Raw genomic sequence first — 13,322 nt, forward strand, 5'->3', positions numbered from 1 at the left:
TTGATGATTCTTTCAGTGTTAGATAGCCCATTTATCGAGGAAGGTTATAGGCTATATTTTATCACGCTAAGACTAACAGGAGCGAAGAAATAGAGGAAAATGTTGAAAAAACGTGGAAAATTATTTGAAAGGGCTCACTTGAACGCGCTAATATTCTCAGGCACTACTGGTCCGATTTGAAAAATTATTTCAGTGTATTTATTGAGGAAGGCTATGCGCTATATTTTATCACGCTAATACTAATAGGAGATTGTGGAAAAACGGGGGAAATTATATGAAAGGGCTTATATCGCGAACTACTGGAGCAATTTTTATGTTATTTGGCACAGATAAGAAGTAGACCACGTGAAGGATCATATCATAGGCTATCGATTTTAATCATTTTTTCAGTGGCTATATATTTTATACCCGTGCGACGCCGGGGCGGGTCGCTAGTTTTATTATATTTTGAAGTTAAAGGCGTTAATAAGCGACATGTCATGAATCGTAATGTCACTCGCGATGTCTTGACTCTTGTGTCTTAACGATCATTTGCGATGAATCGAAACAATGTAACGCAAAGCCAGCCCTATTTCTAACTTCGTCATCGATTTCTATGACGGCACTATCTCAAGATGCTACTGGCTCATTTCTTACAAACCGGTATCCTAAGTATTACCAGGCACGCATCACTGGTGCACAAGTAATTTCAGCGTAATCTCAGTACGTATAATGCGCTTCCACGAAATAGCTCCATAAAGTGAAGATGACTGAGGTTATGTCTACCACAACGATTCCACGTACTCCGCGAAATGACCTCCTCGAGGGTCGTATGTTCCTAGTGAATCTTTCTGCAGGTTTATAGAACCGGTAAATAAGCAGATGGATTGCCTCATACTTATGTCTGGGAGACTAGGATTAAAGATAACATGTTTTTAAGAAATAAGTACGTTGGTTTATATCCTGTGAATAAATGTCAACTGGCGATCAAGTTAAAAAAATCGGCCAAGTGCGAGTCGGACTCGCGCACGAAGCGTTCCGTACCCACTACCGGTATAGAGTGAAAGTAGGCAAAATTAGTGTTTTTTTTTTTTATTTTTAGTATTTGTTGTTATAGCGGCAACACACTGATCTCCATTATACAAGTACGCTGGATCTATGATACCCACTTTTTTTTGTGCCATTTGAAGCGGAATCAGCGCCCCCATTATTAGAACCGAGAACTAAATTAGACGTAACCATTGGTAACCATGTATTTATTTTAATTCTCTATGGCTTAATCGTTCGAATTGTTTTCATGTTTTTAAAGTGTTTTAACAGGTTTTACGCGATTAAGTAATATATAAATAAGTGGTGGTAGTTCATAGTTAAACTATGAAAGGGTGTATGTTATGTAAAACACGGTACAAAAAGGGATGTGGGGTTACATTTCACAAGTAAGTGATTTTAACAGCTCATTTTTACGATATTAAACTTTTATTGATAATATAGGCACTTAAAAATGTGGCACTAATCTTATTATACCGTATTCACCACATATTTACCTTTGTTTTACCGATTTTTGATAAACAATAAAATTCAATAGTGCTGGAGTTTTCTGTCGATAAAACTTATCGATATCTATAATAATTGTATTGAAATCTCCGATAACCGATTTTAATATCAAATACATATTAAGCTCTTAAAATAATTGACAGGTTTCCGTCTGACGAAGGAAGACTGGAATAATAATTATGGTTGAAAAAAATTAAAGAGCCTGGTTGGCGTCCGAAAATTGCTACTACCGCTTGCCGTTACTATTTGAAGTGTCCAAACGTTCTCTGTGAAAATACAAGGCGCCTAACTACCATTTGATCGTGATTATGTTTGGAAAATTTATTTCAGCGTCTACTCTTTCTTGACAGACTGTAACTGTGAAACGGTAACTAATAAAATATAATGTTAAAGTATCGCACATATATTTTTATTATTTACAAATACCTTGCCACCCCAATAAAAAAATGTATTCAAACGTTCCACATTTATTTATGGATCGCATTATCCAATTAGTTAATTTCGCACTTCTGCAATCAGCGCCAAAATTGGCTTGCTAGATCCATAAATAAATAAGGAACTTTTATATTATTACTAGACTTTCCGCGCGGCTTCTCCCACGTAAATATCTTCACAGACAAATTGGTCCACAAAAAATAGCCTATATAATTCTTCACGTTATACATTCCCCCGCTTTTTCCACATATTCCTCTATTTCTTAGCTCCTATTAGTCTCAGCCTGATAAAATATATAAAATGGGCTGTCTAACACTGAAATGATTGTTCAAATTGGACCAGCAGTTCCTGAGATTAGAGCGTTCAAACAAACAAACTTCCGCTTTATAATATAATGAGATTAGTTAGGGTCTAATCACACACAACACTTATTCAGCTTTGTTCAGCTTTAAGAGGATTCCACACCGCCATTTTTTCCATACAAACGTTGTCCCCTGTTTCCTCCCTGGATAATGCTAGTAGAGTTATAATTTTTTTCCTGAATATCTACGGCCACTAATACAATGTCCCTATGTTTTCTTTTTTTTCATAATTTAATTATTAAATAAGATATGAACGTTCAAAAACCCAAAAAAATGGCCAGATTTTCCACTGTGTTCAAACGTCCAGAAAACAGATTTGGATAGATTATACAAAAAAAGCAAAACATAGGAACACAGCTCAAGCCTTTTTTTAATCTTTAATGAAAAATGTACTTAAATCGGTTAAGTTTTGGAGAAGGAATCAGGGGACAACGAATCGTTGATTTTCTGGATTTTCTGCAGTTGTCTCTATCGCGTTCTGCGGTATAGGCTTGTGGTAAGGGAGACAGCTATAGATATTACACGTACTTTTTTTTCATTTCTCTAGCCGCTGTGGTATCCTCTTAATACGATACACTATAGCACTACTTTGATAATATTAGAAATGAAATTAGAAAATACCAACACAAAAAATGTTTTTTCTGATTAGACAAAGATTGAAATCACCAGACGTTGAAGTCCCAACTCCACATTCAATAACTTCTATCGGGATGTCACTCGAGAGGGGCGGCGTGAGTGACTCACCCTTACAACTTTTTCACTCGTCTGAGGGGTCTCAAATCTCATATCCTGGAGCAAAAATATCATCAAGAAATTGTATGTACAGTTGCGAGGCGTGACGTTATATCGGTTTTTCAAAGAAATCGATTCTTAAGGCGACGACGCCTTGGTAATTTGGCTGTAGCGATATGGATTTTTATCAGCAATGACTAAAGCTAAGAAATTAAAGTTCATTGTACTGACAATGAACTTTAATTTTCTCTAATCATGAATTTCATCATGTCTTTGTCTTTGAATTACCCATAGCATAACACGATTGGTCAACTTCTATAACACAGAATAATAAATCAAAAATACCTCTGTAAAAAAAGTGATTCCTATTTTGACAACAGAGGAGAGTGATTTAAGCTTCCAAAATTTGTGCATAGATTGGTTCAAGCATACACCTTAATTTGCCCATATATGAAATGTATTTATGGTTTTTAAATTACGCGACAAAAACCATTTTGTCGCTTACGCCATTTCCATTTTTTGCTGTTCCATGAGAGTTTTATACTATACTAGCTGTCCCGGTGAACTTCGTGCCACTTTAAAACCTTCCCTGGACTTCTACGAATATTTTAAGACTACAATCAGCCCAATCCGTTCAGCCGTTTTCGAGTTTTAGCGCGACTTACACATTTGAAAATCCATTTTTATATACTCGTATAAGATAATAAGCCCCAATTTCACCAACGACTGTTAAAGTTAACGCTCGAATTAGTATCACGTTACCTCTTTCGTTTTTCTTATTGAAAGAGAAGACTTGACATTTTAACAAGCTGTTAGCACTAACAGACGTTGGTGAAATTGGGGCTTAGTATACAAAAAATCAGCTCGTTAGGGTTCCGTTTTAGTGTTCTGTAAGCAACAAAACTTGGTTGACTACTGAACCCTAAAAAGGAAACCTAACAAGCTGATTTTTTGTATATCATTGATAGGTTAATAGTCATATAATTTAAGAGTAACATAGCCCTACAAATAGAACAGTCCACAAACAGGACCATCAATTCAAAGTATTCAGAAATCCTTTCTATCTCTGTTAGCTACCACTTTCGAGAAGTTTTACAGAGGATAGGAGGAGGTAGCTAGCTACAACTTACAAGCAGATATTTGGGAATTGATAAAAGTGTAATATTTTCTCAAATGTTACCAATATCTTTAGTGTGAAGTCCCTTCATCCCTACAGTGTCAGGGTTTCCAGGCGTGGGTATAGGGCGCTGCCTAGCAACACCCTGTTATCACAGTGTCGTCGTGGCGTGACGCACAATATTGTCTTTCCACTCTGTCTGTGCGATGGCCAAAATATTAAGGATTATGGGCCAAACCACGAGTTTGATCGCAAAATTTTGTACACATTTTTAGGGTTCCGTACCCAAAGGGTTAAAACGGGACCCTATTACTGAGACTTCGATGTCTGTCCGTCTGTCCGTCTGTCTGTATGTCTCCAGGCTGTATCTCAGTAACCGCTATAGCTAGACTTCTAGAATTTTCACAGATTGTGTATTTCTGTTGCCGCTATAACAAACACTAAAAACGAAATAAAATAATATTTAAGGGGGGCTCCCATACAACAAACGTGATTTTTTCGGCCTTTTTTGCTCTATGTCAATAATGGAAACAGGTAGGCACTTGATTTTTTCACAAAGTCCTTTGTTATATTATGTGTACTTTAATATTTATTTATAATATTAAATTAAAATAAAAATTTAAGGGGGGCTGCCATACAAAAAAAAAAACAATTTTTGGCCTATTTTTGCTCTATAACGGTACGGAACGCTTCGTGCGCGAATCCCGCTCGCACTTAGCAGATTATTACATTATGTAACGCTGAAATCCGTTCATTGCGGGGGGACATAATATTTCCGCAACAAAAAGTATCCTATGTCCTTCCCGGTCTTACAAAATATCTCCAAATTTCAACCAAGTGGTAACATACATACACTTTCGCATTTTTAACATTAGTAAGGATTTAATATCAAGATTTGTAACATTTTCCGACTCTGTACGCGCTAAAAGAAATCCCGCAGCACACAAATTTTTCTGAAATGAAATCTCCACATTTACTTTTCCGTGGTCTTTACTCTGTACCTGTAGATCTGTAGAGGACAATCGGACGAGAATGCCGCGTCCTGCTCTACCAACGTCATTTCACGTTTGTTAGAGCAGGACGCGGCATTTTCGTACGATTGTTTGAGTCTCAAAACGGTTTCGTGGTACGGCCACTGTGTCTAATGTCTATTAATCGATCCAGTAGATTTATTTCTGAGAAATAAAGTGAATTCTGATGCCGAGTCAACGTTAGATTGAAAAGTACAAGTTTGTTTTCTCTATATTTTTACCTTGATTCTATAATCTCTATTTTGCAATGTTTCTCTGCATTTTAAACCGACTTTCAAAATAGGAGGTTCTGTATTCGGCTGTGTATCTTTAACAATCATGTTTATGCCTCCTTATCAAAAACAGCTTTTACCGCAGAGCTTGTCTCATCAATTCGTGTTTAGTATTTTCCAGAAACAGCGCAATCAACGTCTGGGTACAATGGGCTTACGATTGACTGGTGGACCTCACGCGAGCTATGCTCCCCTGGTGGCTGCCGTTTGCATACATTATGCTGTCATAATATGACGATTTATTTGTCTATGCTTCTATGCCGTAGATAGAAAAGAAGCTCTGCTTGTCTACGAATACATATTGTCAACTGAAAGAAGACTTCTCCTGTGGTCTAGTTGTCTAGCTAGGACTAGCATAGGACTAGCCGAGTTAGGACTAGTCTATAAGGCATGTCAAATTTAAAGGAAAAAATAATTATTTGTTGTGCTAAATATACGTTTGCTTGTGTAACAGAATAACCACAGGGTAGAGCTTTCCAGGTAAACATAATAATGTTACTATGAAAATATAACCTTAAGAAATCTTTAACAACAAATATTTTAACATCTGAACTTAATTATTTACTAGCTATTTGACCGAGCTTCGCTCGGTATTCGATAAAACACGAATAAAATGACATTTTCTAAAAATGATTCCTAGCTAGATCGATTTATCGCCCGCGAAACCCTACATGTACTAAATTTCATGAAAATCGTTGGAGCCGATTCGGAGATTTCAATTATACTCTTAATTATTACAAGAATTGCTCGTTTCAAGATGATTAATGATAGTCCCTTTAATTTCCGCGATATGAAATCGTATTCGTGGGATTCGTTCTTGTTACGTTCGTTCGTTGTGTTTCGAGGACAATATTCGACTGTACGGTAACTACTGCCACTAGGACATCATGGACGCTAAGTAGACTCCCGGTAATGCCTCATTTCGACTTACCGACGTAATTCACACCTGAGCGGCGGCGGAGCCATCGGACCCCCGTCAAATTCCAACAACCGGTTGGGTAAAAAAACCCTTTGAAATGGGTTAATTTATACCATACAGTTCACACTGGGGAACAATAGTGGTTTTTGTGTACCCAAATCGTGTGCAAGCCGAAATCAATCTTATTGCTGAGATCCTAAGAATCATTTTCTAATGGAACGTTTTAATGGTATGTCTATGGCGTAGTATGGCGTGTATTTTTCCTTTTTTTTTGTCTTTTTATCACCATTATAATGATTATAAGGGTCTTATAATGAGCCTTTAGGCAAAGGATTGTAATTAGATATTAATGGGATAATGCGAAGTAGATACAGCTGTGAAAAACTACTGGTTAGTGGTTTGGCAATTATAATTTTGATTTTTCTAGGTATAATATTGTGGTAGTTTATTTATATACTGTTGAAATTAAGAATCTGTTCTATTACTAAGGGTGGGGTTTGGCAATTATAATTTTGATTTTTCTAGGTATAATATTGTGGTAGTTTATTTATATACTGTTGAAATTAAGAATCTGTTCTATTACTAAGGGTGGGGTTTGGCAATTATAATTTTGATTTTTCTAGGTATAATATTGTGGTAGTTTATTTATATACTGTTGAAATTAAGAATCTGTTCTATTACTAAGGGTGGGTTGCAGCAACTTACTTTAACTATAACTGTAACTTTAACTACAATGCAAATAGTCAAATCTTTGGTTTTGGTTTTGAAAATTTAACCATAACCATAAGCTCGACAAGGCTTTAAATGCACGTGGCGAAAAAAGGATCTAACGCTGTCATCATACAAAAACGCCATTTTTGACAGTTCTCCTTTACCAGCAGCGCCCCCGCCCACGTTCTTATAAAGCCTTGTCGGACCAGCAACGTCTTCTGTCAAATTCTGTGGTCAAAGTTAAGGTTAAAGTTAAATTAGCCTTAACTATAACCATAGCTTTGACCATAACTTTAACTTTAACCACGTCTCTGGTGCACCGTGCAACCCAACCTAAGTTCTTAAATATTTTTGTAAGTGGACTAGAATCTAGATACTCTGCTTCTTGAATAATTGAGCAGTGAGCACTTCTATGCAATGTAAATATTAAAATATGTTCATTTATTAACATTGCATAGTAATTAGTAATTTTAATAATGCTAAAAAGTAATATTTGAGTAAGTTTTTGGCATTTAACTGTGGCACAGTATAACAATATTATTGCTATACTGTGACTGTACTGATAAGTCATATACTTAAATAATTAATTGGTCATATAATAGCCATTCGCATGGGAGACCTTAGAACGTAATCAGTGGTAATATTATGATCAGAGGACATAGCCTAGATCCCCTAAAACTGTAAACCAGACTACAACGGGGCTAAAATGGTCGCTTTGAAGAATCACCTTATGAATTCATTCTTTCATTCATTCTTTTAAAATCGCGAAATGCAAGTCTGCTTGCAATTCATATCTAGTAATTCGTACTAATTTGACATATTTTGTCAGTTTGACAGTTTTGACAATTCATTTGCAGATTTGATTGAGAGGAATTGCTAAATGTGACCATTTTAGCCCCGCAGACTACATTACAGCGAAAAACCTAATATGAGCTAGTGTAGTAGGCTAGTATACTCTTATCGTCAAGTAGCTCTCCACTGCTGACTGCACCGTCCACCGAACTAGATAAGGATTCTATTATAAATCACTGTATGTCTGTACTCTATAGGTATCTATATTTGTTTTACCTATCAATAGGTGGTAAGCCTATGAGTTGTATCTCAAAGAACCGTGATAGCTAGAGAAAGAAGGAATCTGCGAGACTGCGATTGCGCTTCCGGCTAATATTTTTAAAGTTCTTTAGCCCTTATTGCATTTTTTGGGATAGGCACAGAATACATATTATTACAAGGGATAGGCAAAAAGTTTCAAACGCGCGTGCGTCAGGAACTAAGGACTAGAATCTAGATAGATGTCTAGTAGTCTAGATAGATACTCAGGACTCAGGAGTCAGGACACGTAAACTGATCCAAAATGGCAATGTGTTTCGTTTTCACTTCTGCCTGCATCCCCGGGGTTTATTTTATGAGCAAATTATAATTTACACAAAACATTTAATATTAATTCTGAGTAAACCTGTATAAAACTTTTTACCCAGCAGGCAAATATTATGTTTTTTAGTTTTTATATTTTTATGTTATAACCATAGAATTAGTATTTTGATATATTTGGTTATAACGGTGTGTTTTGTTCGCAGGTGGTGAGGTGGTTCCCGGGGGGAGATGCTGGGCGGGGCGGCGGGGGGCGCCCGCTCCCGCCCGCCCGCTGACCTCCACCAAGGTATGTGAGCCTAGTAGCTGAGGTCTAGACGCGCGTGTTGCGCCTGTTACTAACTAATACCGCCCAGCAGGGCTAGCAAACAGTAGATATGGGAAAGAATCGACATACTGACAGATTTTATCGAGAAAATGGCGGATTTCCATTGTCTAACTGTCACTTTGTCTTGTTTGTCACTTTGTCTATTATTCCGTAGAAAGAAACTTCTATGGTAAATTGGTAACCATGCTACGCCTGCGCCATGCAGGCAGCGGGCAAGCTGCAAAAAAAGTACTTAACTTTAATTTAATGAAAAGTCAAATAGTAAATTCATTAAGTTCTAAGTACATCTTTATTAAATGACAAAAAAAATGCTATATTTATTATTGACTAGACTTTTCCCGCAAAAATAGCCAATGTCCCCCTTCACTTGGTCTACTCTTCATTAGTGCCAAATAACTTAAAAATTCATCCAGTAGTTTACGAGATAAGCGGCTTCAAATAATTTTCCCGGTTTTTTCCACATTTTCCTCTGTTTCTTCGCTTCTATTCATCTTAGAGTTATAATTTATAGCCTTACTCGATAAATAGGCATTCTAACACTAAAAGAATTTTTCAAATCGGACCAGTAGTTCCTGAGATTAGCGCGTTCAAACAAACAAACAAACACTTTTCTGCTTTATAATATTAGTATAGATTATATAAAAATAAGATAAGCGGAAGCCGAAGCCGTTAAAGGTCACAAAAATTATCTTTTTACTAGAAATCAATAAGAACTAAAATCGATTTTGAACGAATTGCAAAGCACTTTTTTACTGAATTTATTTTTACAATTTAGTCATATTATATTATACATAATATGATGTTATCGTGGGATACAATAATCAGTAAAATAATAAAAAATTGTTCACGAAAAACAATTTAGATAGTCTTTCTTAGTAAGTATTTATTTTTTAGGATAGTGCTATAAAAACTAAAAAATATTTATCAAAAACAGTAAAATACATTTACTGTAATAGTAAATATTTTATTTGATCGTTATCATTTTAACAAGTTGACTGTTGTCACTTATTTTTATCGCAAATATTAAATTAATTTAATTAATTGTAGTTTTATTACACGTTTAGTTAACATTAAAGAGGCAAGTTTCAACTTTCAAGGGGCATGCTAAAAATTATAATTAAAAATATTAATTAAATGTAGCTGTGGCAATATTCAATATTCGTATTGATCTAAAATGCTATTCGGTAAATTTTGTAATTTAAAGTGCTGAATGTGAGTTTTGGCCACTGGATAAATTCGTCGTTGCTGCATACAAACTGTAGCTAACTTTCTCACGGTGAAAAGTGACAAAAAGTACACTCAGCACACGATACTGTGTAAAGTTCGTAAATCCATAAAATCCATATTATAAATGCGAAAATATGTTTGTCTTTTTATCTGTTACCTCTTCACGCCCAAACCGCTATACCGAATTATCGATTTTGCTGGGTATGAACTATATGAAGATATTTAAGAACGCCGGTTCTTCTCGCCGGGATAGTTCCCGAACCGGTGGTAGGCACCGTAGCATCAACATTCTGAAAGCATTTTTTTCAAACTAATCAGAAATAAAACAATTTTTATTTATTATTTTTATTTGAACATTCGTTTCTTTTGATTCAGGAGAAATGTACGGTTCATACGGTTCATCAGTAATGTCATAGTACTCTATTAATGGAACTCTATAGTCCAAAGTACAAACAGTCGATAGGAAGTGAACCAGTGACCCGCCCGCGGCCCGCGATAGAGAAAGTCCCCGAACCGGACTTTTACGATACAGCTGGTCATTATGAATTATGATAACCCATGGCCGGTGGTATGGACTATGGTATATTATTATTATTGACGTAATAACTTACCATTATAAAATTAAGCAGCAAATTATTTTACTATTATGTATTATATATGTGCAACCTTATAAATACGCGCAAATCGCAACAACGAATAATAATAGAGATTTTAGGCTATACTAAGCTTCTCTACTATCTAACCAAATTACTAACAAGGTGATTAAACGTTTGAAGATACAGTACAAAGTTATCTCTATGTCTGTTAAGCACACAGACAAGGACAAAATATTAGGTTGGGGAAAAAGTTTCTTCGCATTTTATATTTAAAAAAAAATTGCACAAAAAAGCATCTATATATTAATACGTGAGAGAAAAACTTTGTAACCCTTTTGACGAAAAATGGGGAAACGTAGGTGCATGAAATTTCGCACAGTTATCTATACTAATATTATAAATGCGAAAGTATCTCTGTCTGTCTGTCTGTCTGTCTGTCTCGCTTTCACGCCAAAACTACTGAACCGATTGTAATGAAATTTTGTACACAGATAGTCTATGGCCTGAGAAAGGACATAGGCTACTTTTTAACTGGAAAAGGGGGTTGTAAGGGGGTGAAAATGCGTAAATTTGGTCAAATTAAGTTAGTTCCAAAAACTCAAAATAGATGGCGCCAAGAGTCCCCTAGATCGCGCTATTGCTTGCTCATGCGTATTTCTATAAGAGGTGGTACCATGTTAAACTAGATTTTCCGATTCTTTCGATTATTATACACATTCTATACTAATATTATAAATGCGAAAGTATCTCTGTCTGTCTGTCTCGCTTTCACGCCAAAACTACTGAACCGATTGTAATTAAATTTTGTACACAGATAGTCTAAAGCCTGAGAAAGGACATAGGCTACTTTTTAACTGGAAAAGGGTAAGGGGGTGAAAATGCGTAAATTTGGTCAAATTAAGTTAGTTCCAAAAACTCAAAATAGATGGCACCAAGAGTCCCCTAGATCGCGCTATTGCTTGCTCATGCGTATTTCTATAAGAGGTGGTACCATGTTAAGCTAGGTTTTTCGATTCTTTCGATTGTTATACACGTTATTAACTAAGAACTCACCTACCAACTTAGATTAGATATCAAATTCAAAAACAACAGCGCCAAAACTACTGAACGGATTGTAATGAAATTTTGTACACAGATAGTCTAAAGCCTGAGAAAGGACATAGGCTACTTCTTACTGGAAAAAGGGGTTGTAAGGGGGTGTTTATGCGTAAATTTGTTCAAATTAAGTTAGTTCCAAAAACTGGAACAGATGGCGCCAAGAGTCGCCTAGATCGCGCTATCGCTTGCTCATATGTATTTCTATAAGAGGTGGTACCATGTTGAGTCATATTTCGATTCTTTTGATTGTTATACATGTTATTAATAACTCACGTACCAACATAGAAATCAGAAACAACAGTCAGTCTACCAATAATAAATACTAAATAGTTTATGGCCTATGGGTATTGGCTATTGGGCAAAGCTAAAATTGTGTAATGCATTATGCAGCTAAGTTATGTACCGCTAAATAAGCTTTAAAAGGTATAAAAAAGTTTAATTAAAAAAATATATATTATGTGCACACTACACGGCTGTTTTGGGTATTTTGATTTAAGGGGTACCAGGGTTTTAAAAAGCTTTTGACACCAATTTTATTGACACAGCGCGCTATAAACTGAAGTCCACGCGGACGAAGTCGCGGGCAACAGCTAGTAGTTTATATTGTGAAGGAGTGTATCGAGCTAATTTTATTTTAAAATGATGCTTTTAACATATTTTTTAACAAATAAAACTTTACACACACTACGACACTACTACTAGGAAAAATTACAGATTTTTTAAATGACAAGCCTGTACATACGAATTATACTCTTTTATATTTTATGGTTGAAGTCTGCTGACAACAAGTTGACAAATTGAAAATGGATTATTGTTTTTTTTTTAATTTAATTTTAGATACTAATTAGACAATGCTTAACTTAAACGGCAGTCTGAGATCAGCTGAGTCCCAGACAAGAATTGAAAAAAACTATGATGAAGTCAATATTTTTTACAAAATATAGGTACTAGTCCTAATGTCGTTGCAAGTAAGGTCAAATTTCGACCATTGGGCGATCTCTAGTTAAACTAAAACGACCCATGAAAATCAGACTGCTCTATAGTTGCGAAGTCTAATAACTATGTATTAATTTATTCGATAATTTAATATCATACAAGTATAGGACATAGGCGATTCAAGAATTGTGTTAGGGACATAGGAATAACAGAGAGTTGAGTGCTTTAAAGAAGTTATTAAATTCACGATCTCTTACAAAATTCCTGTTTAAATCGTTTGCAAGGAGTAAGGGCAGCTTACGAGACCGCTCTATGCTCTATTTTTGACTAGATGACGCCCACTATCACGCAGGAACCGTACATTTTCCGGGATAAAAAGTATCATAATATGTTCTTTCCCGGGACTCAAAAGTATCCCCATACCAAATTTCAGCAAAATCGGTTCAGCTGTTTTTTTTTTTCATGAAATAAGGGGGCAAACACGCCGGTTTTCTGTGAGCCCGTGCTATTTCTCCGGTCGAGCCGGCCGATTCGTGCCGAAGCCTGGCTCTCCAAAGTCAAAAACGTGTTTGAGCGTGAAGAGGTAACAGACAGACACACTTTCGCATTTATAATATTAGTATGGATTTCTGTGAGGTTTCAAGTTACTTCTGC

General features: G+C 35.8%; 1 protein-coding gene across 2 annotated transcripts in view; it reads left to right on the plus strand.

Moving 5' to 3' along the window:
- The window catches only part of LOC121732275 (protein winged eye), a 133,576-nt gene that overhangs the window by 69,413 nt on the left and 50,841 nt on the right, over positions 1-13,322 (plus strand). For both annotated transcript variants that reach the window (XM_042122101.1, XM_042122102.1), the window contains exon 2: positions 8,690-8,772. In XM_042122101.1, coding sequence (XP_041978035.1) covers positions 8,715-8,772 — 58 coding nt within the window. In that variant the 5' untranslated portion in view covers positions 8,690-8,714. The remainder of the gene's footprint in view (positions 1-8,689; positions 8,773-13,322) is intronic.

Source organism: Aricia agestis, chromosome 12, assembly GCF_905147365.1.
Source record: "Aricia agestis chromosome 12, ilAriAges1.1, whole genome shotgun sequence".
In the NCBI taxonomy this organism is placed as follows: domain Eukaryota; kingdom Metazoa; phylum Arthropoda; class Insecta; order Lepidoptera; family Lycaenidae; genus Aricia; species Aricia agestis.